Raw genomic sequence first — 26,287 nt, 5'->3', positions numbered from 1 at the left:
CCCACATCCCACCCAACCAGAAATGCAAATGGTGCCACAGCCCTCCGTGAAACACCCAGCTGCCGTTCAGCACCTCACCCAGCCCTTTAAAACCTGGTTCTCAAGGTTACACTGGCTATGCACACTCTACTCCTGCCCCCCAGGTGCATACAGCACCAGGCCCTGTGCACTACCCTCAAGATCCTGTATCCCCCATTCCGGCGCCTGCCACCGGTGCATGGGATCCAAACACAACAATGCCCAGCCCTCTGAATATGGTAAATGCAGCTTCTAGCCACACAGCTCCTCTTCAGGCCCCCGCCTCAGTGCAACTACAGACACCGACAGTCAACCCGCATGCCATCATGTATCCTGGCGCTTTCTCACATGCCATGCCCCAGCCTCAACCCACGAACCCACTCATGCACTCATACCCGTCTGGCCCACCTCCAAGGACTCCTGCCATAACCACAGCTAACCCTGGCGTCTCACAGATGACCTATGGCGGGTTCATGCAGACTCATCAGGTAAAGAATGTCCAAGTATTCACAGGTAACGCGGATAGCAAGATACTTGTCGATGATTGGACACGTGATATGCAGTATCTTCTGGAGGCAATAGAGTTGCCCACACATCTCCGCTTCTCTACTGTGGTGCGACACTTGAGTGGTGAGGCCAGGAAACTGGTCCTGAACCTTCCCCCCATGACAGACCCCAGAGAAGGCATTCGAGGAATTAAGAGCAGAGTATGGTGACACGCAGGGCTCCTTGGATCCACTGGCCGACTTCTATGAGTGCAGCCAGCGGCCAGGGGAGTCTGCCTGCTCTTATGCTATTGTGCTGGAGTCTACATTGCGGGCTGTGGAGGAGAACCAAAGAAGAGGCAGGCCCTTTCCTGATCGTGATAGTAAACTCACCCGGCAGTTTCTGAGAGGGCTTAATGATGAAGAGGTATATGCAAGGATTGTACCAATGAAACCCAGGCTCTTCAGCTTCAGAGAGCTGCAGGTTGAACTGCGAAATCTAGCAAGAGAAACTAAAAAGTTCCAGTCACAACACAAATCAAAGAAAACATATGCACAAGTGCATGTTGCATCTGAGAGTAGTGCACTCGTGAAGACGGAGAGAACAAAACATGCCTCAGAGTTATCAGAGCTGACGGAGATGGTCCGAAAGTTAACCCTGAGTCAACAGGAACACATGGCTAAGTTGTCTCACCTTGAAGCAAGAATCACTGCTCCAGTCCCCATCCCTCCCCCAAGACCCAGCCACCTCCAGTGAATCCCATCCCCAGTGCAAGTGTCACATGCTACCGGTGTGGGAAGCAGGGACATATAGCCCGTGTCTGCAGAGAAGTCTTTCCCAATCCCAACCCAGCAAGGGCTCAACAACCTCAACCAGTGAGCCCTGCAGAGGTGAACACACCTGGGTCATCTCGGCCTTTAAAACGCCTAGAGCCATGGTAGCCGGGGAAACCATGGGCGGGCAGCAAGGTCCCCTATTGCAGAAAGAAGAGACCAGTGATGGAGTAAAGGGCCCTCCCTTGGTGGGTCCCAGGAACGAGGGAGAGGTGGAAGTCAATGGAATAAAGTGCAGGGCCCTCATCGACTCTGGCTCCCAAGTAACAACTGTTACTGACACATACTGGCGTAACCACCCCATCCTTCGAGAGCAAAAGCTGCAGTCCTCTAAAGTACCCATAGAAGGCGCTGGAGGCCAGAAAGTGCTTCATCGAGGTGTCCTGTGCATCGAATTGAAGGTAATGGGAAAAGAGTACAAGACTGTACCAGCTTTTGTCGTTCCAGATTCTGAATATCGCTCCACAGTCCCTCTGCTTGTAGGGACCAATGTCACTCGTGCTGTCAAAAGCCATCTCCAAGCAACCTATGGCCAGCAGTTTCTCCACCAAGTCAAAGAAAGCCATCCAGAGTGGTACACAGCTCTACTGGAGGTTGGAGACACCAAACAGAGTGAAGGCGATGACACAGTGGGCCCTGTTGTGTACACCGGCCGGAAGATCTGCATTCCTGGAGGGAAAGAGATGGACTTAATGTGCAAGATTAAAGCAGGCCCACAGAGGAAGACTTACACAGCCCTGATTGAAGGCCACCCATCCCTGCAGCTCCCTCAAGATCTTTTGGTTGCAAAAGTGCTTGCTGATGTGAAAAGAGGCTGTGCCCCAGTCAGAGTAATGAACCTGTCCCAGCGTGCTATTATAATCAAACCGCATACACAACTAGCCAATGCTTTCCTGGTGGACAATGTTGTGGAGTTTCCTGATAAAAAGCAGGGGGACGGGGAAAGTGAAGGGGACAATGGAGCCTGTCTGAGCTTCGATCAGGTGGTGGCGGGCTGTGCGGTGGATCTTAGTGAAGCGGCGGTGGAGAACGAACACCAGCGCTCCCTCCTTAGGGAGCTGGTGGAGAAGAATGCAGGTGTGTTCTCACAGAATCCCACAGACTATGGCCACACAAAGACTGTGCAGCATGAAATCCCTCTGGTTGACTCTAAGCCCTTTCGGCTTCCATATCGCAAGATCCCCCCCTCCCAGTGGCAGGATGTCAGACGATTGTTGAGTGAGATGGTGGATGCAGGAGTCATCCGGCCTAGTAAGAGCCCATATGCATCACCCGTAGTGATCGTAACTAAGAAAGATGGGTCACTGAGGCTGTGCATCGATTATAGGAAGCTCAACTCCTGCGGCACAAGAGACGCTTTCCCTCTGCCACGGATAGAGGAGGCCCTGGAGGCTCTGGGTCAAGCAAAGTACTTCTCCACTCTCGACCTCACATCTGGTTATTGGCAGGTGGAAGTAGCGGAGCAGGACAGGCACAAGACGGCGTTCAGTACTCCCATGGGGCTGTTTGAGGCTAACAGAATGCCGTTTGGGCTACAGAACGCTCGGTCCACCTTCCAGAGACTCATGACCTGCTGCTTTGGTGATCTCAACTTCACTCATCTCCTGATTTATCTCGATGACCTCATTATATTCTCCAAAACCTTTGATGAGCATCTGGAGAGATTGCAGCTGGTGTTTGATCGGCTTCGAGAGCATGGCTTGAAGTTAAAGCCCTCCAAGTGCTGGCTGGTGAGGGAAGAGGTGCAGTATTTGGGTCACTTGGTGTCTGCAGAGGGCGTCAGGACAGACCCGGAGAAGATCAGCAGGGTCAAGGAGTGGGCGCGGCCTACCAACCGGAGAGAAGTGTTGCAGTTTTTTGGGATTTGCTGGATACTACAGACGGTATGTGCAGGGCTACTCCGCCTTAGCTGCTCCCTTGTACCGTCTCACCTCTGGTGACCCCAGGAAGAAAAAGAGAGGTGGAAAGAGAAGTGTGGATCCTGACCCACCCTTCCTGTGGACTAATGAGTGTGAGGAGGCATTTCAGTCCCTAAAAAGAAAGCTGATGACTGCTCCCGTACTGGGCTACCCAGACTACAGCCTGCCGTTTCTCCTTCAGACTGACGCCTCTGGGGGTGGGCTTGGCGCTGTTTTGGCACAGGTGCAGGATGGAGCTGAGAGGGTCATAGCCTACGCCAGCAGAGGTTTGAGCCGGCAGAGACGAGGTATCCTGCACACAAACTCGAGTTCCTCGCTCTAAAGTGGGCGGTGACAGATAAGTTCTATGACCATCTCTACGGACGCAAGTTCTCTGTTCAGACAGACAACAACCCCCTTAAGTATGTGATGACCTCAGCGAAGCTGGATGCTACGGGCCAGCGGTGGGTGTCGCGGCTGTCTGCATTCGACTTCGACATCCAATACAGACGGGGGCAGAGTAACTCAAATGCCGATGCTCTCTCTCGTTTGTCCACTCAGGAAGTAACCCAGGTCCTACAAACTTGCCCCCAGCGGGTGACCAGCGAGCAGTGGGAGACACAAACCATGCCAGAACCAGAAAGCCCTCCAGGTGAGGGTGCTGCTGCCTCCACAGAGCCTGTACCCAGCCAACTCCCAGAAGCAAGTGAGCCCTATGGGGACGTGGGGACAGAGTCACTCCCTGCCATGACAAGGCAGGAGATCCGCACAGCGCAGAAGGGAGACCCTGTGATTGGCCCAGTCTTGCACTTCAGGAGTCGGAACCAAAAACCATGCCGCAGCGAGAGGGTCGGAGGGGGTGAGCAAGTGTGCCTTCTCTTAAAGGAGTGGAGGAGGCTAACGGTAAAGGATGGAATCATGTACCGCTGCATTCAAGACTGTCAGAGAGGGGCAGTGGAGCAGCTTCTGCTCCCAGAGAATCTCCGCACAGCAGTCAAGACTGCTCTTCATGATGACTCAGGGCACTTGGGATTTGAGAGGACATTGCAGATGATAAGAGAAAGATTTTACTGGCCAAGAATGTTCCAGGAAATCAAGGCGTGGTGTGAACAGTGTGAGAGATGCTGTCTCAGAAAGACTCCTACTGCAAATCTCAGAGCTCCCCTGGTCAGCATCCACAGTAGCACACCGATGGAGCTTGTTTGTGTGGACTTTTTGACCCTGGAGAAATCCAAAGGTGGTATTGAAAATGTGCTAATTGTGACAGACCACTTCTCCCGCTATGCACAAGCCTACCCCACCAAAGATCAAAAAGCACGCACAGTTGCTAAGGTGCTATGGAGAAACTATTTCTGCAGGTTTGGCTTCCCAGCAAAATTGCATGCAGACCAAGGGCGCAATTTTGAAAGTGCTGTTGTGAAAGAGCTGTGCAAGTGTACTGGCATCACTAAGACACACACCACACCATACCACCCCCAGGGTAACGGGACCACGGAAAGGTTCAATAGGACCCTGTTAAACATGCTGGGGACGTTAGAGCCTCACTTGAAGCCCCGCTGGCATGAGCATTTGGATGCTATGACACATGCATACAACTGCACACGGCATGACTCGACTGGGTTTACACCACATTACCTGATGTTCGGTAGACATCCCAGACTCCCAGTTGACCTGATTTTTGGGCTCCCCACCAAGAATGAGCCAGGTGGGTACAGTGATTATGTCCAAACTCTCCACGACTGTCTGTCACAGGCTTACGCTCAGGCCAACCAGATGTCGCGGCAGGCTAAGGAGCAGCAGAAGAAGTACTATGACAGAAAAGCAAAGAGTCAAGTCTTCAGTCCAGGGGATAGAGTTTTGGTCAAAGTATGTCATGTGGAGGGGCGGCAGAAACTGGGAGACAGGTGGGAGTCTCGTCCATACATTGTGGTGAAAAAGCAACCTGGCATCCCTGTGTATGTGGTGCAACCAGAGAATGGAGGGACAGAAAGAGTGATTCACCAGAACCTCCTGACACAATGTATGTTTCTCCCAGTTGAGCAGGGCGGAGGAGCAGTGGGAGAGGAGGCTTTGGATGTGAGAGAGGCCGGCACTGAGTCGGATACAGCTGAGGACTGGATGACGAAGGATGCAGAGGAAAATGTGGGGAGAACACGAGCTGGGAGAACAAACAGACAGGATGAGCACACAAGCACAGAGAACATGGACATGGATGCAGGACAAATGAGTGGAGGGGAGACAAGTGGAGCTGTAGTTGGTGACAACACCCCTCAGGGTCCCAGTTTCCCTAGGAGAAACCCACCAAGGAATCGACGTCTCCCACAGAAACTAAGCTGTGAGGCCCAAGTCATAAAGTCAGAGGGTGACCAGGAGAAGATCAGAAGAGGATGGAAGTTGTGGCAGAGGGTTAAAGCAAGACGAGCAGCAGGCCACGTGTAACACAGCAGTTGTAGTACTGAGTATCTGAGTGGTAGTTACATACGCAGTCATGACACAACCCAATCATTTATTCACCGCACATGTATTACCTCTAATGAATTTTTCATTGTTTGAGCGCCACACGTTAAGTGGGTGGTCTTTGTTCTGTTTATATTTACATGTTTGGTTTCATCTGATGGCTGGGACGCCATCAATTAAAGAAGGGGCGGATGTAAGGTAGTGACCTGTTTGCGCCACAGGGTGGCACTGTGGCGCTGTTGACGCAAGTTTCTGAGGTTTGCTCCGGGAGGGACGCCATGTTTTTTTTAGTGTATCTGCCTGTGTTCTGGAAGGTGTCCATGGAGTCTGGTGGAACAAAGAATAAAAAAAGGTCTCAGCCACAATCCGAACTCCTGTGTCCGGTGTCTCCTTCCCTCCGCTCGCTCCTCGACAAATAAACAACAATTAATAAACACAACGCAGAGTCCAGGGGAGGTGAAGAGGGTCTGGCAGCGGACGCGCCAGAGGCAGCGGGTTACACTAACATTAGCAATAACGTCAGCTAGTTCAAGGTGTATGCATAGGCTAAGCTTTACACTAGCTGCACATATTTCCCGTATTTAAGAAAGATTAAACGTGGACACTTACCTGCAAGTGATGCACGGGCATCATCTCGCTGTTTCCTCTTTTTTCTTTTTTCTGCTCCTGACTCCTGTTGCCTTTTCATTCCAAAAATGTCGAGTAATCCAAAAGACCACTGACAGCAAGGGCACCCACAGGGCGCTTGGGACGCAGATTGTGCAGATTGTGTTTTCGTTTGTGTTTGTGTGAGTGGGGAGGGGAGGGGGGGAGGGGAGAGGGGGGCACCATCGGTACCTTTGAGTAGTATGCCTAAAAAGTGCCTCATATTTCTATAGTCTACTGAAATAATTTCGGCCTTATAATTATTATGACGATTTTTCATTAGGCTATTTTTGGTGGTGCCCCCTCGACACTTGGTGCCCTACGCACAGCGCGTAATGCGCGTTATGGGAGCGGCGGCACTGACTGAAGGCCTAGGTGTGAAATGCACGGCCCGCCACTGATATATATATATATATATATCTAAAGGCCAGACAGTCAGCAGTATGGCTGCATTAAAGTGGTGTTAGGATCTGAAAGCTGGGGAAGTTAAGACTCATTTGAAATGCAGCAATGCCAAGCCCGTGAGGAAATGCTACAGAAAACATCCTGCTGGGGTTTCAGTGTAGAGGACAGCGCTTAATGACTTGGCGTTCACAATGGATGACTGCAATGTATTTCCAGCCCTCCTGGACAGCCATCAAGTAGACCGGCAGTTGTTCAACGGCCCGGTGAGCGACGAGGCGATACACAACGGGACGTTGAGCAGCGAGGAGCGGTTCAATTCTGCATATATGACTTTCTCCTCGTATTTTATGAGTCTGTTTGAAAATGTTTTCTCTTGGCAACAATCTAATAAAACAAGTCTGCAGTGCCGGCCCTGAAGACTTCAGCGTGCTTCCTTTACTCGGTTCGTCCTCTAGCGCTCCAAGTAACGCTCATCTGAACCAGAAGAGTCTTTAAACACCTTGCATTGCAGGGTTAGCGTACATTGGGCATGTCAGTGAAAGGGAGAAGAGTAAACCTGCACTATATTAAGAACTGGTCGTTGGAAAAGCTTGTACAAAAAAGCACAGCCTTTAGTTCAGTCTAAATGCACTTCAATGTGCAAGACCATAACAAGGTGGAGACGGGGTGGTCTGCAATACAAAAGAAACTCAGTCCACCCACTCAGGGTTTCTAAATGCTAAGTTATCTTCTGCTTTTCTCTGGATTTCCCAGATTGATAAAAACACACATTTCTAAAATAACCAAATCCTGCTCACGAATAAAACTGAAGTCTGTATGGTTGGAAACATGCCAGAAGTGAATCCTGTATCAGCCCAGGTAGCATTTTAAACGTTTATTATAAAGTTGTGTTTGATGTGTGATGATCCCTATTGAAAAATGTTCAAATGTATTATAAAAACAAACTGTTTCAGCAATAGTGATTAATAATAGGATGCATGTTGAGTGTGTTCCTACACTGGGTTGTCGAAAGTCTCAGAATCACGTAGCTGTGCTCCTTCCTGTTCCTCTCCAGGTAGCATTTTTAAACAAAATGTCTTAATTAGACTTGTATCTGTTTTAAGTCAAAAGGTCATTTACAAAAAAATGTATTCAAAGTTTCATATTTTGAGAAACTCATTTATAAAACGATTCTGAGCATGTAATAAAAAGGGTAAAATACTTGTGAGAAGTTACATTCTCTTCTGCATTATTTATCTCTATTTGAAATAAATCTTACTCTCAAAATAACCAGCTCCTGCTGCAGGTTTTCTACTTGATAACAGATCCAATAAGTGGAAATATAACCTCCTCTGAAATCAGCACGGCTGAAAAAGTTCTTTATTTATGACATTTATTTCGCCAGACATGACGACACATTTACACGGACATTTTGAAAGGGTTCCGAAGTCTCATTAGTAAATCCCGTACGTGTGCTCCTTCCCGTTCCTGTACCGGTCCAGGTAACGCAGCGGCTGTCGGTGGGGGTGTTTGACCTGGGGGGGGTGGTACACCGGGGGTCGGATGAACTCGAACACCGGCTCCCTCATGTCTGCAGAGACAGGAAATACAGCTTCATTCAGACGGACAGTGACAGGAGAGGAGGCTTCAGTGAGCGGGGACGTACTGAGCGTGTGGTGGAAGGTGTCGCTGACGGAATCGTCCCATTGGCTCTGGAAGAAGGCGAGGCCTGCAGGCGTCATGGCTTCCTGATGCTTCCTGTAGAAATCCAGCGTCTTGAAGGAGCGCTCGGCCAGAGAGAGGCTGCAGGAGGAGAGGAGATATCATATGAAACTCCTCATAATAACATTTAATAATGAGTATAAAATCCTTATAATGATATTTAATTATGATAATTAAACAATGTAAACTAAACCACCAACAATAACAAGATGAATGTTGAGTGTGCTCCTCACCACGGTGTCGTCCGGACGTCTTCCTGGAAGTCGATGCGTGCTTCCTGTTTGAACAGGACGTAGACATATCGGTGGAAGCCGGTTCCTTTGGCGGGGAAGGGGGGGAGGTAGTGACACAGCTCCTCCCCTGCCTGCACCGACCCACCTGGTATGTTCCCTCTGCACACACACACACACACACACACACCCACACACTTATTTACATGCATTTATACACACACACTTTACTCCTTCCATGTCCTTAAAACAAACCCTGAATATGTAAATGAAACATAAAATAAAAAGGTGACTTTTTTTTTTACTCACACGAGCCAGTGGACGTACTCTGCCTCGTTATCCAGGAGATGCTCATCTGAAAAAAAATCAAAAGTGGAAAACAAATGAATATCCTGTTATAAATGAATAACATTATCATAGTTTCTAATACTTACTTTTTATTTTGGAATATGTAGTCATTGTTCTCATCAGTTTTCTGATTATTCAAATTGTTTTCCTATATTTAAAAAAGGTTCGAGTTTCTTTTTTTCGTTGTAGTTTCTCTTATTTTGCGACAGTTTTTAAAATGATTTCCACAAAGTTTCTCACTATTCAGAGGAAGTTTCTCGTTATCTTTTGTGTTATTTTTGAATCACATTGATAGAAATAATATCTAAGACTTACCTGGACAGGTGAGCATCAGCGTCCACAGGGAGCCCTCCTCTGCTTCAAAACTGATCTGAGGGACGGACGCTGCCTGGAGACAAAATACAGACAACATATTCATTTAAAAAAGGACAAAGTAGAATGTGCGAGCAGAAAATTAAATATAATTAAATGCAGGGATGGAGCAGTATGGTGCGTTCAAAGACCAGACGGAAAACTTAAGTCGCAGCTATGATTCTATGATACATTATTTAAAGTGTGGATCGGCATCCTTTACGTACTTCTGTTGGTGTCAGCCGGTTCCCATAATGCACCTGTGTGCCGTTGTCCTGGCTGTAGCTGATCTGCATCAGAACCTGGGGTAGAAAGTGGGCCATGGGGAAGAGGTCTCTGAAGACGCCGTAGTGCTCGGCCAGCCTCTTTATGTGGAACGGACCGCTGCTCTTCCCCCACTCCTCCTGCACCCGCTCCAGAGACACCTTCACTGGGGGGACGGAGAGACAGAGTAAAGCAGCTTAAAGAGACAATAAAAAAAGTCCTTCACAGAAACATCTTCGTGTTTCTCAACAAAGACGACAACGGGGAGACATTTCCTCCTCATTAATAAAAATGGTCTTATGTGAGAGAGCTTACGAGTCCGCAGACGAGACGCCCTCTCCAGCTCGGCGTCCTTCTTCTTGTCCTTCATCAGCTGCGTCCTCTCCTTCACTTCCTTCAGTCGGCTCTGGCGTAGATACGGCAGCCCGATGTCCACTTTCTCTGCAGCTGTAACACAGGAGACTGGTTGAAGAAAGGCAGAGAGCTCAGGGTATGGGAAGGGAAGTCATGCAATCTAGCTACCATCCAGCAGGGGGCGACGCTAGAGCCGCATTGAGGAGTTTCCAACTCTAGAATAAAAAAGGAGTCTCATTGGTAAAATAAATAAAAGCTGTAAATTTAATTTGTATATATATATATTTTAACATCCCATTATTTAAAAAAAAGGAAAAAAACATTTCATAATTTTCTTAATATTCTAGGAAAGTTTCTCATTAATGAAAACACGTTTTATTATCACATTGTTTCTCAATGATAAAAATCACTTCATTATTATTATTTGTTATTTAAGTTTCTCATTGTTTAAAGTTTAATTGTTGAATATTTAAAGTTATTTTAATTCTCGCATTATTTTATTGTATTTATGGACATGTTCACCCCATAGTTTCTCACCATGCTCTGGATCCTGTTTCTCCACGTAGCTCCTGTAGGTTTTCCACCAGGCCGGTTTGTTCCTGGCCTCCTCGGCTTTCCTCAGGTACCGGGTGTAGCTCCGGTATTTCTCTAGAGACTCCAGGTCTGTGGAGTCCAGCTCCTCGTTCGGCATCGGACCCAGAGGAGGAACCAGCCGGCGGAGGAATGCTGTGGAGACATCCAGCAGTCATAAAGCACTTTATTCACCATCCACAGGGTGCCATTTTATTGTCAATAGCAGAGGTGGGAAGTACATTTACTCAAGTACACATTTGAGGTACTAAACATGAGTATTTTCACTAAATACTACTTTATACTTCTAATCTATGACCTTTTGGAACCTAATTTAGTATTTTTAACTCCATTACATTTGTACAGATTTGGTTCCTAGTTATGGACACACACCACTAAGGAAACACCTCTAAAATATCATTATGTTGTATAGATTAAACTTAAGTCCAAAAATATTTCACAGCTCCAGCTTCTTAAATGTGTGCTTTCACTTTAAAATATTTATTAAATAGTTAAATATTTGTAGTGTTGTTCCTGTAATGAGCACTTTCAAGGTTTCACTCTGAATACTTTAAGCACATTCTCCTAATCGTACATAAATACTCAAGTATCGTTCCCAAAGCTGTACTTTGTGCTCTAAACAGATTTAACCAGATGCATGAAATAGGAAAACATCTTCCTGAGAATTGTAATGGAGTAAAGGAAATAGTAAAAGAGCCTCTAATGTTTATAATAACGTGAGTGGTCGTATTTAGTTAAGTTCCAACCATGCATATTCTCAAAAGCAGCTGATATATGACATGGATGACCCTTTCAGTGCTGCCACTATAACATTACAATATGACCTGTTTTTAACCAATGCACAACTCATTTTAAATGTAATTTGTCACTTTTGTGTATGCAGCTTGGTTACATGTGTTTCCCCACAGACAGAGCACGAAACGGAGATCTGCTTTAACCTGATGTAACCACACACACACACAATACCGTCCAAAAACACTTCAATGTAAACATTATATAATTAGGAAATTGGAGTTAAAATACCTGTAGTGATGAAAGTCCTGGCATTATTGACCCCTAAATCTGCTCCAGTTCGCAGGGCTGTGCGCAGCGCCATGTTGGAATGAAGACTTCGCTTTTTTTCAGAAGTACGGTGGCCGAGAGGAGCTAAACGACAAATAAATAAAAACAAATAAATAAATAACGTTTTAAAGAGTTTGGTAACAAGACAAATCTTATTAAAAAGCGTGTTTAATCAATATTTTAAAATACTTCTCACCAAAACAGCTTGGCAACAGAAGTAGTACTTTCCCGTCAGTACGTCATGGCGTCATGTTTACGTACCGCGTCACCAGGAACGTGACGCTCCGTCAGATTCTCACAGATGCTGAGGCCCAATGTAAAGAAGTGGTAAGAAATAACCTTTTATTTTGTGTTATTTATAAACGAATGAGTGTAAAATGTATGTCAATATACAGTATAATCCCCATACTGTTGTGAATGGTGTCTCTCAACGTCCTTCCTGACGTCAAAGGACGTGAATTCAGGCTAATGCTAAACGAGCTAACGTTAGCTTCTGGAGTTGTTTTGTTTTCTACCGGTGGTTTCCATCTACAAAGCATAAAATGGTGCTATTGTGTTTGTTTTGTATGCCTTTTTGTTCCATGTTAAAGGCTACATATGGGATTGTATTAACCCCTTAATTACAGATATGTTAAGCAGTTACTGTCATGGTGTGCTACAGATGTAAACACTGATATTAGTGCTCGATATCTGGATATTGATACACTATCGTCTTTGGTTTTGGATGAAAAAAGGCATAAATGATCCTGGTTAAATGCTTGTATTATAGTAATGCATGTGTCGTCAACAATAAGGCCAAATTAATATTTGATCATGTTTTGGAAGTTGTTGTTTTCTTGCCAACATTATAAAAAGTCTACAGTGATACACTGATTCCAACATGACCAGTGGCTTAACTAAATGCATGTCTAGTTTAATTAAATTAGTGGACTAACTCTTTATTGAAATATTTAACAAGAAGTCAATCAGAACTTAGAGAAATATATCTTTTACTTTTTATACTTTCAGTACATTTTGCTGATACCTTTGTGCTTTTACTTAGGTTAGATTTTGAATACATATACAGGACAATACAGGATTTTTACCGAAGTATTACAAATGTATTGGTACTCCTACTCAAGTAAAGCCTCTAAATAATTATTTCACCTCTGGCAAAATATACTACTTCTACATCCATGAAAACATATTTTCTTTCTCCACTAATCATTACCAACGTCTCCCTCTTTTCTTCTTGTCGTCACAGAGATGTCTGCTCTCTCAGAGATGGATTCTCAGAACCTGACATGCATCATCTGCTTCGAGCGTTTCCGGATCCCTTGCACCATCCCCTGCGGACACACCTTCTGCCAGCAGTGCATCACCACGCACTGGGACACCAAGAGCAAAGCGGCCATCGGCCCAATGTGTCCGATCTGCCAGGAGCAGTTCCACACCCGGCCCGCCCTGAAGCGCAATGTGTCCCTGTCGGTGTTGACGGAGGCAGCGAACACCTCGTCCTCCTGCAGGGAGGTGGTGAAGGGGGGAGACGGGGGGGGAGCCATGCTGCTGTGCGACCGGCATAAAAAGCCTCTGGTATATTACTGCCAGCAGGACAAGATGTCTGTGTGCTGCGAGTGCGCCATCAACCAGTGTGCCAGCCACAAGATGGTGCTGTTGGAGACGGAGAGGGAAAATCAAGAGGTTAAGTTAGACAGTAACGTTTCTGTACATCACTGAGTTCATGGTTTTTCTAAATCAGATTTCCCGGGCCTGGAAAATAGTTAAACGTTGGGAAAATCGTGCGAATACGCTGGAGTAAATTCTGCTCCAAAAACAAATACAACAGAAAAGTTTTCGCTTGTAATGAGTACAACAAGACGATTCAGAGGGCATCAAGACATATGTTAAAGCCTAGAGTTGTGTTGAGTCTGGATTCATGTGACTTTGAGTCCTAATGTGTGGTCTGCTCTTCACAGCTGCTGCTGGAGAGGAAAAGTAAGGAAGTGGAGAAACTCACAGAGGAGACGCAGAAAAATACCAGCGACCTGACGGATAATATCGATCACGCTAAGGTAGACATAGTGACATCACCATGTAACATTTGCACTTCTATAAGTATGAACCAGAAAATGAGCGTCAGAGGGCCTCTTTAAAGCATTTGGGGTTTTACTCCCCCATGAAAGTTGAGATTAGTGTGGATAAATAAGAATAAATACACCACTAACAGAGTCTTCTGAATCCCTCCCCAGGTGACTCTGGATCAGACGTCCTCCTGGGTCAACACCAAGTTCTCCTCTCTGATTAAAATGCTGACAGAGAAGCAGGAAGTGACGCAGCGTTTCATCGAGGATCAGCGAAAGGAAGCCATCAGCGAGGCGGAGGCTCGGCTCTCTGAGCTGGAGACGCGCTGCCGGAAGCTGATCCAGAGTCAGGAGGAGATCAACGCCGTACGAAACCTGCCCGACAACGAGCTCATCAAGGTGGGTTTGGGTTTTCCTCTTAAATGTAGTTAACTGTTGCTGTGAGAAAGTGGGAGATAACGAAGAGCTCAAAATAAGGCAGACACCTTTTCCAATATCTCCAACACTCACACACTCATACAAACACAATCTAGATGGATCTATAGCCCCCACAGGTAAGAGGAAATATACATGTTTTATTTTATAAAAGGACGCTCAGCTCAGTCCTTTGGGATTTAGCTTGGGATCCAAAGGGTCACCGGTTGAAGTCTCAGTGGGGACCGAGTATGGAGAGTGGACTCGTACATTTAGATGTGCCAATTCACCTCCTAGTCTCTGTTACCTTCAGCCTATAAAGACTACAGGAGGAGGAATCTCATCCAAACACAGTCACTGAAGAGTTTGTCTCTCCACAGGAATCTACGGTCATACAGGTTCCCCACTTCAAAGACATTCCCACTGACGTCACTCCGACCCTGCAGGAGCGGCTGAGCGGCGTCACGGACGTTCTGTCCAGAGTCTCCAAACTGGTGTCGGAGGATCTGGAGAAGGCTGTGAGCACCGCCGTGGGTCCGGACAAAGACGGTACCCTCAGGAGTTCTAGATGGAATGTCCTGCAGCTCGTTCCTGGATTTTTGCTCCGTGTTCTGAATCTGGTTGTTGTTCTGTAGGTTCTCCGCAGGACAAGAGGCCGGTCCTCGCTGTGGTGCCGAGTCCAGCCGCTCCCTGCCACCCCGGGGGGAAGGAGGGCCTCAGTGCATGTGAGTCCTGTCTCAACGTTTCATTAAAGAGGAGTATGTAGGGTCTCTGCTGCGACTCCATGCTTTACTATAAACGAGTCTTATAATCATAACTCGTAGGTACAGTTAAGAGTAAAGGAAAAAGCTTCGACTTACATTTAGATATAAAGGCAAATATTGACTAAAGCACATTATTGGTTTCTAATCTCCATGAGTGAATTCTAGAAAATAACACAAACACATGCATTCATATTATATCCTGTTAACGATTGATGCACCGTGTTTTGCTACGTGTTGCTGCGTGTTGTTACGTGTTGTTACGTGTTGCTGCGTGTTGTTACGTGTTGCTACGTGTTGCTGCGTGTTGTTACGTGTTGTTACGTGTTGCTACGTGTTGCTGCGTGTTGCTACGTGTTGTTACGTGTTGCTACGTGTTGCTGCGTGTTGTTACGTGTTGTTACGTGTTGCTACGTGTTGCTGCGTGTTGCTACGTGTTGTTACGTGTTGCTACGTGTTGCTGCGTGTTGTTACGTGTTGTTGCGTGTTGCTGCGTGTTGTTACGTGTTGTTACGTGTTGCTGCGTGTTGTGGCGTGTTGTTACGTGTTGCTGCGTGTTGTTACGTGTTGCTGCGTGTTGTTACGTGTTGCTGCGTGTAGCTGGGTGTTGTTACGTGTTGCTGCGTGTTGTGGCGTGTTGTTACGTGTTGCTGCGTGTTGTTACGTGTTGCTGCGTGTTGTTACGTGTTGTTGCGTGTTGCTGCGTGTTGCTGCGTGTTGTTACGTGTTGCTACGTGTTGCTGCGTGTTGTTACGTGTTGCTGCGTGTTGTGGCGTGTTGTTACGTGTTGCTGCGTGTTGTTACGTGTTGCTGCGTGTAGCTGGGTGTTGCTACGTGTAGCTGGGTGTTGCCGCGTGTACAATACGCGTGTCAGGTTTCAGACTTCAGCCTCTTTTCTGAAAGAGCTCCGACGCCACGTTCTCACGTTTCCTACCGCTCTGTCTCCAAAGTAAATCAAATGTTAAATAGTTAACAAGACGTTTTGAACCGTCGTCCTGTCGTTGCATCGTAGAGAAGTCCTCCTCTCACTGGCCAATGATTGAAAACCAAACAGTGGATGGATTGTCTCGTGCATTTGTTAATTATTCAACACTTGAGCCACAATAACGTTTTTTTTTGTTGAAATACCTTAATTTTTGGGGCTTTTCTCAGTGAATCTGAAGTTTAGTTATTGCAGAGAAAAGTCGAACAAAGTCAAAGTAATGTTTGTCATAAAAATGTATTTCAAAAGTCTTAGTATAGTATTTAAAAAAGCCATGAATAATAATTCATTTTGACAAATCTTACAAATGAATATAAATATAAGGGCAGCCTCGTATTTATCTGCATTTGTGTCTAAATATCTTCCTTTTTGGACTTTTTTATGTGAAGTTTGATAAATGTGATCGTCTTTAATGAACTAATTAATCAAAGCTTGTATTTAGTTAGATTTTATACCTTTTTACTTTTAAAAATGTCATAGTATGCATGAAACGGTATAGTATTTTTAAAAGGCTCTTAGTATAGTATGTTCTGTTTTATTTAACAGTACTAGTAAAGTGTAATCTTACATCTATCTTATACGTGTTGCAGCCGTGCACACAGACTGTAAACATGATATCTGTTCCTGCTTCAAAGTGATTCCCTCTCTTCCTCCTGCAGTCCGCTGCTTGCTGACCTTTGACCCCCGCACGGCCAACAGTCACCTGTCTCTGTCTCAGGAGAACCGGCGGGCAGAGCACCTGACCTCTGGACCGCAATCCGTCCCGGTGCACGAGGCCCGCTTCGACCACACCTGGCAGGTGCTCTGCTTCCAGGGCTTCAAGAACGGCCGGCACTACTGGGAGCTGGAGGTGTCCAAGCCCTGGGCCTACCTGGGGGTGAGAGCCAGCATGACGTGGTTATTTATGATATGTATAACCTGGGGGTAAACAGCGTCCTCCGTTCTTCAAGACATCATTCACTATGTGGAAGAAGAAACCTCCAGATTTTCCCTCTCACACTCTCAGTCTCTACACTCACTTCCTGTTTCCTCTCCCTCCCCCTCCTCTCCTCAGGTGACCTACGACACCATCCCCAGGAAGGAGAAGGGGAAGAGGTGCATGGTGGGAATGAACGACCTGTCGTGGAGCCTGCAGCTGGACGAGCATCAGATTGCCGCCTGGCACGGGGGCCGCCGCGAGGCGCTGGCCGGCCCGTCGCAGCACCGCCGCATCGGCATGCTGCTCGACTACGAGGCCGGGACCCTCACCTACTACGGGGACGGGCAGACTCGGCTGCACGCCTTCCACTGCGCCTTCAGCCGGGAGCTGTTCCCCGCATGCTGGATCGGGGAGGGGGTCAGCATCACGCTCTGCTCCACATGAACACCCCCCCCCCGTTAAACGCCTTCCTACAAGCAGAAGAACAGGCTGTTTTTCCTCCACAGATTCCCCCTGGTTCTGGTTCATTCTGATCACTCTCACCACAGTCATCATTGCTGAGGGACTGGTTTTAATCCTCACTGGTTTTAACAGAATCACTGAGGACTAAATCCTTTGGTACATCGCTCCTCCTCCTCTCTTTCATCTTTTAGGCATTTAATCTGACCTTAAGAGTCCTGGTTTTAAGAGAAAAACTGGCAGCTTTTACTCCAGAAGTCCACCTGGCTTTGGTTTATTGTTGTTTTCTTACCAGCCATCAATAATTACTGCTAATAAACTGACCTTTAGAAACACACCAGGCCTGAACTTGGTTTCCCTTCAGTACCACACTCCTCTTCTTGTCTTGAAGCATTTTTTACACTGTTTTAAAGTGTTTTTCATCTGACAATATCTGCCGGTAAAAGCAACATAACAAGATCGTTCACGTTCACGAGTTTCGTGTTTTTGAAACCATAACACCACAGATTTTGGTAAAATAAGAAACCTGCAACGCTCAGTGCCTCGGTGCTGTTAACCTCTCACTGCGAGACGTTAGACCGATATGCCGGCTTTAAGCCTGAATTCATATTAAAATGGCTAATATGTCTCGTTTTTAAATGAACCAAATGCCTCGCATTAATGTCACGCTCAGCCAGAAATCAAGCGTGAAATTGGTTTAAACTTTGGTTAAAAAAATCTTAAATCTAGCTGTAAGAATTATGCACACACTTTATTTGCCCTGTTAATGTGTGCTGGAGTCACGGCGAGGGTGGGACTCAGGTCGTCCAGAATATAGTCCATATTATTCTGAGGCATCGTCCTGTGAAGTGAAAGCCACATTACTACTGAGAATCAGCTTTCTTATCATGCCTGCAGCGAGCTGTTCTGGGATCTGCTGTGTGTGTGTGTGTGTGTGTGTGTGTGTGTGTCTCTCTCTCTCTCTCTCTCTCTCTCTCTCTCTCTCTCTCTCTCTCTCTCTCTCTCTCTCTCTCTCTCTCTCTCTCTCTCTCTCTCTCTCTCTCTCTCTCTCTCTCTCTCTCTCTCTCTCTCTCTCTCTCTCTCTCTCTCTCTCTCTCTCTCTCTCTCTCTCTCTCTCTCTCTCTCTCTCTCTCTCTCTCTTTGGGGAATCTGCAGTGGATTTGCACAAGTCGTCCGGCTGTTGACGATGAACTCTAAGAAGGGAAAAGCACATCTTCGGGTTCGATTTCGCCGAAACACATGAAGCGTTCCCCTCTTCTGAAGCTGGAATATGTTGAATATGAAAATGCACTTAAGCAGGAGCTCCTCTATCACTGTTGGCATGTTGTACCGTATGTTATTCACTGCATTATAATCATAAACAAATCTGCAGTGTTGATGAATTTCCAGCTGTGAAAATATCAGGAGTTTTGAGGCACTGCTACAGTTCTCTGTGTTGAATGATTGTACATCCTTAATATGCTTCTTTTTTACTGCCTGTTTCCTCCCTGGTGCTTAAAAAGCTCTTTCATTTGGTTTTCTTCACAAGACGGATTGAAATCTCTGATTTCTACAAAGAATAAAGATGGTAACGGTTGTGAGCCAGGGTTTCAATGTGTGAAAGTGGGATAAATAAAGAGACAGTTGTGTTTCACATGAATCAAGATCCATTTAATAAAATCCAATGCATACAGTCATCAGTCCAGACCATGCTTTTTGTTTTTTGAGCCATTTTACATGAATTGTTCAATAAATTAGTTTGAAATAAATACAGAGCTTTGTTATTATTCAGTATATTTATTATTATACACACGGCCATGACGAACAGGAGCCCGATGCATAGCATTCAGAAAGTGCAGAGAATCAGCCACAGATAGTTCAGAGATAATAAGTGAGCGGAGAGGAAGAGGAGTGAAACCCCGACCTCAGAGATAGGATCACGAGCACAGAAAGAAAGAAAACACTCCGGATGTTTCCATGATTTAAATCGTCTGGATATTTGTTGACATGAGGAAGGAACGGGGATGTGATCGCTGCTGGAGCGTGCAAACACGGCCATTAAAACTGTAGAGCCTCAGTTAAATATTTCATTAATGCTCGGGGAGAAAGTCAAAGTTCAGACACTGAAGACGTCCTTTTTGGTCGCTCAGGGCACCTGTACAGACGGCCTGTTTTAGTGGCTGTTTTTCACAGTCTTCTAAAGAATCGCTGATCCGAATTGCTCCCCACAGGGCATCATAATCCACCGGGTTCTCAGCAAACCAAACAGGAAGTAGATTGGACGAAGGGCTGGGGAGATAATTAAGATACAAACACACTCTCTGCTCTGATGCAGGATCCGGGGCCTCCTCATCGTCCTCTAAACTCCTCCAGTTCAACGTGTCAAAGCTCGCCATCTTTACAAAAGCTAGTGGGTGTAGTGTCCTCTAGAAAACCTCTCTAGACTACTTATTAAAAGCCTGTACACACAAATTATAGAAAAATAAAACACTGCATTCGGATTAGCAAAGTCAGTCGAGGAGATTACAGGTGAGCGGCACGACTGTTTTTTGGGACACCTGCAAATATAATGAATGCTAAAACAGCAGGTTACTACACTGTGGTGGACCACGATGAGGGAGGGAACTGTGCCGGACCCTCTCAAAGACCTCACTGAATGGATGCTTAATGGGAACGTGGGACAGAAACACTGAGGCTCGGTGGGGGGGGGGGGGCAGGTTACTGGTTCTTCTTGTCCTCTGGAGGGGAGTAGGGGGGAGGCTGGTCCTGAGGAGAGAGGAAGGGAGAGAGTAAGATAAGAGCATCATGCTGTGGGAGCTGGAGAAATATGGAGATCTCATGGCTGACCTGCGGCAGGTAGACGTGAGTTGGGGGCAGCTGAGCACAGCCCCCGCTCGCAGCCGCCTCGGCTGCTTTGGCCTCAGCTGGAAGAGAGGGGGGAGGGGGGACGTTAAGTGAAGCTCAACTGTCTTTGCAGTGCGCAGATTAAACCATGAAGACGAATGAATCAGAGCTTTGTTCAACTGGCATTGGAGGCGGGGCTTAATTAATATATGCATTAATCAACTATTTGGGATCAGATACAAACCGATGTTCCATTCAAAGGCCTCCGTTTCCTAAAGTCAGTCTGATCCGTCCTCTCTGTTACCGTTCTTTTCTTTAACTGGTTGATTTTTACCGTGTTTTTGCGCTTCATTACAAAGCTCCTAATTAGACACGTCAGCCTCCTGATTCTCCTCTGCAGAACTCTCTGTCTGCTGTGCCGCGACTGAAAGATTACACCTGGACGGATGGATGGGGCTCACCTGCTGCAGAGGAGGGCAGGTCGGGGTTGTGGGGGGGCTGCTGGCCCAGAGGAGCAGAGTAAGGAGGGGGGGGGATGTACGCCGCACTGGCATCGAACGCCGGAGGGGTCGGGTAAAACCCACCTGGAGAGAACAGAGCACACAGATCAAACCTTCACCAGATAAACAGATCAGCAAATAAAGAAAAGCTCAAAAGGTTTTCAAGAAGAACAATTCTATAAACATTAGAATAAAATAATAATTGAAAATATAAACTAATGAACTTTACAAAATATTATCGTTAGGATTCGACCCCGTCCTTTTCTTCCACACTGCACCAGGGATGCAACGTGCAAAAAGGCACTCCTACAATTTCATAAATGAAGACTTGTATTTGTTTAGTGGTTTTAGTTTCAGTGAGCTCCAAACAGTGTGTGCATGTCTGTGAAATGCATCTTTCTATGAGTGGTGTGTTTATAGGGCATCCTTGTAACCCCCCCACCCCCCTTCTCTTCCAGTCATTACAGATGTACTTGCATTATGTTCAGCAAACCAGCATTTAAAAGCAGAAGAGCATTTCTTTTGAAAGTGGAAGTGTTGTGCAGAAATGTGCAATGGTGATCAATGTGGGGATGAAGGCAGCCCCTACCTGGTGGGGGGGGGTTGGGGTAGGTGTAGCCGGGCGGAGGTCCGGCAGGGTACATTCCATTAGCCGGGGGGGGAGGAGGGTAGGAGTACGCCCCGTTGGCCGTGTAGGGGCAGCCGCCGCCATACCCAGCGGTGACCGGCTGACCTCTGGAGGCTGCGGGGGGGGGGACAGAGGAAAATCAGACACAACTTCAGGACGGCTTCAGGGTTTTAACATCCTCAAATTCAAAGACTTTTATGGAACATTTGCCTCAAATTTATGGACGCAGCACGACAAGTTCAGTTTCAGTTTGTTATTGAACCGTTAGCCTCCAGGCTTCCAGGCGGGGGGGGGAAAGGGTCCATCTTTAAAGGGACATGTTCTGGAAGGGTCTAGATTGTCTTAGATCGTTATCTACCACATCTACTGAATATGATTCCTGTACTTTACTTATTTACATATGAATGCTGCGTGTTGTTGTTGTTGTTGTTGTTGTTGTTGGTGTTGGTGTTGGTGTTGGTGTTGGTGTATGTTTTGATGGCACCTTAAAAAGGAGCAGCTCTTCTCTTTTCATTGTACGTGTAAAATGAATATAAAAGGTTTGTATTCTAATGTCTGGTACCTATTCATAAACTTAAGGCTTTGATTTCACAACCTCCCCAGGGAACCACCTGTTGTTATTCTGTACTTTTTACTCCTCAACATTTATTTCACAGATGGCTTTGTGAGTTACTCTCAGATTTTGACACACAATATAGTTTCAAAAGTATAAAATGTGATGATCTGGTAAAGATTTAACCACCCAACATTATATTCAAGCAACTAAAACCATGAGTGGGTTAACGTCAAATATATTGGCAGCAATTTTGCTAATTAAATTTAGCTATAATAAAAAGTAAATGGAAACATTAAAGTAAAATATGTGGTTAATAAAATAAAATGATACAACTTAAATAAAGTAAGTGATTATTAAAATAACAGTATTATATATAATAGGGTATTTGGAATTTAAATCCAATAAAATGAGTGGTCAGTAAATACAATAAAAAGGGGATACGGTTATAGAACTTAAATTCAGCAAACCTGTACCCTGAGCGGCGACCTGCAGCATGTACTGTCCGAACTCGATGGCCCCCCCTGCAGCGAACACCAGCTTGAACGAGGCGCTGCCCTCCCAGCCTCCTGCAGCACAAACAGGAACACGTTCAGATACAGAGAGTAGGGCAAACACACACTCCACACACACAGCTGTGACGTGCACACAATGTGGCGCTGCAGCAGAGACGGGCCGTGCTCTCAGGGTGAGGTCTCAGGTCTTTAGCCCTAACACACGTCTCACCTCCAGGCTCAGCGTTGACGGTTCCTTTGATGTAATTGGCTCCTAGCACCGGCTGCTTGACCTCGCAGCCCTTGATGAGGTAGAAGGGCATCATGAAGGACTGCAGCGCATCACGCCCTTTAGCCACGAAGATCACCTGGAACACCGACAGCACACACATCAACTCACACACACTCTCATTGTTTCCTGCAGGACTCGGGGAGTGGACTCAGACCCCTGCAGGACGCTGTGTTTGATAGGAGAGAGGGGTCGTCTCTCACCCGGTACGGAGTGAGGTAGATGCTTCCCTTCTTGCTCTTCCTGAAAGCTTCCGGCAGGCGCTCGGCGTCACAGAAAGCCAGCTCCACGTTATCGTAGTTCATCAACACGCTGAGGACAGGGACACAACCAGGGGATCACAAGACATCACAGCGTCATGGTAACAGGGACACCGAGTACTCTGTTTATTCAGTATGTGTAAGGTGGGATACTTAGAGTCTGTCTGTCTGTCTGTCTGTCTGTCTGTCTGTCTGTCTGTCTGTATCTCTGCTGTATTGCTTTCCCCCTCGTTATCTAATTGTACTATTTAGTCAGATGCAGGTGTATAAACCAATGAAATGTTGATTTATTTAATGTTGTTGTTGTTGTTGTTTTTATGTCTAGTTCTGTATATTATTATTGTTTTCTGTAAAGTAATTGTGAGATCAGACATCTTTAAGGTAAAGGCTTTGAATAAAACAGCAGGTTTTCTATCTCTCTACGCACATTATCTTTATTATGTGTATTCTAAATTACTCTTTGATTTAACGGCCTTAAGAATAATAGATGACCGGGTTATTGAGCAACTGTCCTGTTCCTAAACATAGCTCTCTCTCTCTCGGTGAATAGTAGTGCAGTAAAAGGATTAGGCTGACTTTAGCTGACTTTAGCTGTATTAGTGGTTCATCATGCAGAGAGTTCTAGAAGAATCTGAACCTGATGGTAATGCAGACAAACACAGCAGGCAGCCAGACACTGAAATACATGATAGACTACATAACATTTACCCTGGACAATAATTCCATCATAAAATAAAGTAACTACGTACATTTAATCAGGGATCATTTATACTACTTTAGATTTCTACTGCACTACATTTTGAAAGCCAATTCTGTACTTTTTACTCCACAACATTTACTTTACACATGGCTTTGTGAGTTACTTTCAGATTTTGACACACAATATAGTTTACAAAGTATAAAATGTGATTATTTGGTAAAGATTTAACCATCCAACATTATATTCAAGCAACTAAAACCATGGGAAGGTTAACATAAAATATATTGGCAGCAATTGTGTTAATTTTCAAAGCTATAATAAACAGTAGTAGAAGTAAATTAGCAAGAAAACATTCAAGTAAAATAAGTGGTTAATCAAATAAAATGATACAAATTAAATTGAATAAAAAGGTAATTAAATAAGATGGCATTTTACAATTTATATCATATAACAGGATATAATAATACAACTTAAATACAATAACATAAGTGATAATACAATACCAACACAATTCAATGAAATCACTTCAATTGAATAATATAAAAAACAAAGATAATAAATACGGTGGTATTTACTATTTAAATCCAATCAAATGAGAGGTTAATAGACAAAACAGAAATAGGATTCGGTTAGACACCTTAGATTCAGCATAATACAATAGCTGATGCTTGTAGCAGTCATTCTGAGGCCCTAAGAACAGATGTAGATGTATTATACACAGGACGGATTTACAACGTTACTGTGTCTCCGGACATTTTAACGGTTGTTGTTATTAGTTAGCTGTTGATGCTAACTCTGTGCTAACCTCTCGCTGTTGTTGATGATGACTCCTCCTCCGGACTCAGAGTGGTTCTGGTTCAGAGTCATGATGATCCGGACTCTCAGACAACAGGAGAGATACAGGTGATCCTCTTCCAGAAGAAGGAACAGATTTACAGGCCTCTCTGTGGGTCCTGGTTCAGGTTCTGATGTAACGCTTCTTGTTGTCAAAAAGATGCTCGGATGATTTTTGGTGGTGCACCTGCTCTTCCGGTTCACGTAAGAAACGCCCACCACGTGACGTCAGACGCACAGTCCGGCGACGTTAAAAATGATGCGTGTTTTTTATTTATAAGAAACACATATTACACAAATACATATCATTTTTGTCCCTTTTTATAAAATTATACTATGAATGACATGGTAACACGTGACAATATATCACACAATGTTACTGTCAATTTAATACAGTAGACTTTTCACTATTTATAATGTCAAACAGAAGCCATATAATTAGTATTAGTCTATCACACAAGGATCATGCATGACAATTCATTCACACGTACATTATGAGGGCAGTTATAATAGGACATTTCAATTTGCTTCGAAAACCTGAATAAGGGTCAAATTACTGTTCAAAATACTGGTAGCTTAATAAGAGGGGAAACAGAATAGGGCACAAAATGACGAAAGCATCATAAAAACCAATTGCATTAATGAATGTATAAATATGTAAATAAATAAATAATGACTAAATGTATAAACAGAAATACATTAATAAATATGTAATGTAATAAATGCTAATAATAAAAAACCTTTCCTGAAATAGATATGTTGAAAAAAATTGAAATTCATATACAGACAAACACACAAACATATTTGATGTATTTTTAGATTTATGTTACGCTTATGTCCTTTTAATAATGTATAAGATACAAATAAATAAATAAATAGATGCATAAATAAACTGAAAGATGAAGAACACAAAACATAAATAAATATTTGAAGGCAGTTTTTTTTTATCTTTGTTCAACAACATGTATTTAATTATCTATTTATTGATGAATGTCTTCATTATTTATGCATCCATTTATATTTATGTCCTTTTCCACTCTAGTTCATATCCAGCTTTAACCATTTACAGTAAGCAGCCTCTCTTCTCGGAATCAGAAGTCAGGTTGCAAAAGCACCTCCTGTTTCTGAAAGCTGCAACAAGAAGCAAAACCAGGCTGTGGGTTGGCAAACAGAACTGACAGAAACTGACCTCCCTTTGTGTGCAATTATTAAAATGAGCTGGGATAAAGAACCCTCCCCTTCATATTACGTGAGTTAAACGACTCCTTTTCTTACTTCAAGAGCGTAGTGTAATCACTCTGCAACACTTTGCATGCATTTTTTATGATAGTATTGTCTGATTTACGTGTTGACAGGAGGAGAAATCCCTCTGTGAAAACATTTGCCTATAATTAACTAAATTAAACCACAGTTTTGGACCTGGCTTTATCCCATATCCCATCCCTAAACAGCACATATTACATAAAATAATGCCTCATTTGCATATGTAAACATAGCATTTCAGAAAACTTGTAAAAAAGTATTACTTTAATGTCTGTGATGAAGTGGAGAAGTTTCATGGTGATGTCTGTTTGTTTAAATGTGTACCCTATTGACCTTGTGAAAGAGATCCACGTCTGCTGCACACACACTGGAGCGCTCGCAGACCTTCAATAAAGTAAATACTACCCTCTGTAATGATATAACAAACACACAGTGCTCACACAGACCACAGGAGGACTGCTGTGTCATGTTACATGCTGTTTCATTACCTCATTCATCAAGTGAGAGGGGGTCCATACTACTGTCAACACCAAAATAGTAACAGCATGTTGAAACCTTAAACATGAGTAAAAACACGGATGTGATTAAATGTCTGTTTTTATGCTCTTATTTTGCATCTAGAAAACAAACGCATCAGATGAAGCAATAAGTCATAAGTCACAGTTACTGATGTTACCACCTTCTACAGGAAGTGATGACTTCCTG

General features: G+C 44.8%; 3 protein-coding genes across 4 annotated transcripts; 1 reads left to right on the top strand and 2 right to left on the bottom strand.

Annotated features, from left to right (window-relative positions):
• Positions 1–8,069: 8,069 nt before the first annotated feature.
• mrpl38 (mitochondrial ribosomal protein L38) lies at positions 8,070–11,922 on the bottom strand. 2 transcript variants are annotated; one of them, XM_063893211.1, is made up of 10 exons: positions 11,840–11,922; positions 11,605–11,727; positions 10,528–10,716; positions 9,952–10,098; positions 9,600–9,802; positions 9,337–9,409; positions 8,983–9,028; positions 8,677–8,835; positions 8,388–8,524; positions 8,070–8,312 (listed from the first exon to the last, which is right to left on the bottom strand). In XM_063893211.1, exons 2-10 carry the CDS (start codon positions 11,675–11,677, stop codon positions 8,176–8,178), a joined length of 1,164 nt encoding a protein of 387 aa, XP_063749281.1. In that variant the 5' UTR covers positions 11,678–11,727; positions 11,840–11,922; the 3' UTR covers positions 8,070–8,175. The 2 variants fall into 2 exon arrangements, with proteins under 2 accessions (XP_063749281.1, XP_063749282.1); XM_063893212.1 differs by having other exon boundaries at positions 9,952–10,083.
• On the top strand, positions 11,894–18,914 carry trim65 (tripartite motif containing 65). The gene is made up of 8 exons (XM_063893209.1): positions 11,894–11,970; positions 12,887–13,323; positions 13,599–13,694; positions 13,872–14,102; positions 14,498–14,666; positions 14,753–14,842; positions 16,520–16,737; positions 16,915–18,914. The coding sequence occupies exons 2-8, from the start codon at positions 12,889–12,891 to the stop codon at positions 17,221–17,223; spliced, it is 1,548 nt and encodes a 515-aa protein (XP_063749279.1). The 5' UTR covers positions 11,894–11,970; positions 12,887–12,888; the 3' UTR covers positions 17,224–18,914.
• Positions 18,862–24,522, bottom strand: wbp2 (WW domain binding protein 2). Its single transcript, XM_063893213.1, has 8 exons — positions 24,291–24,522; positions 22,729–22,837; positions 22,469–22,604; positions 22,219–22,311; positions 21,151–21,303; positions 20,523–20,645; positions 20,065–20,141; positions 18,862–19,983 (listed from the first exon to the last, which is right to left on the bottom strand). Exons 1-8 carry the CDS (start codon positions 24,350–24,352, stop codon positions 19,936–19,938), a joined length of 801 nt encoding a protein of 266 aa, XP_063749283.1. The 5' UTR covers positions 24,353–24,522; the 3' UTR covers positions 18,862–19,935.
• Between the last annotated feature and the right edge of the window lie 1,765 nt (positions 24,523–26,287).

The sequence above is a fragment of the Eleginops maclovinus genome, chromosome 10 (assembly GCF_036324505.1).
Source record: "Eleginops maclovinus isolate JMC-PN-2008 ecotype Puerto Natales chromosome 10, JC_Emac_rtc_rv5, whole genome shotgun sequence".
In the NCBI taxonomy this organism is placed as follows: domain Eukaryota; kingdom Metazoa; phylum Chordata; class Actinopteri; order Perciformes; family Eleginopidae; genus Eleginops; species Eleginops maclovinus.
This window is presented reverse-complemented; position numbering and strand designations above follow the sequence as displayed.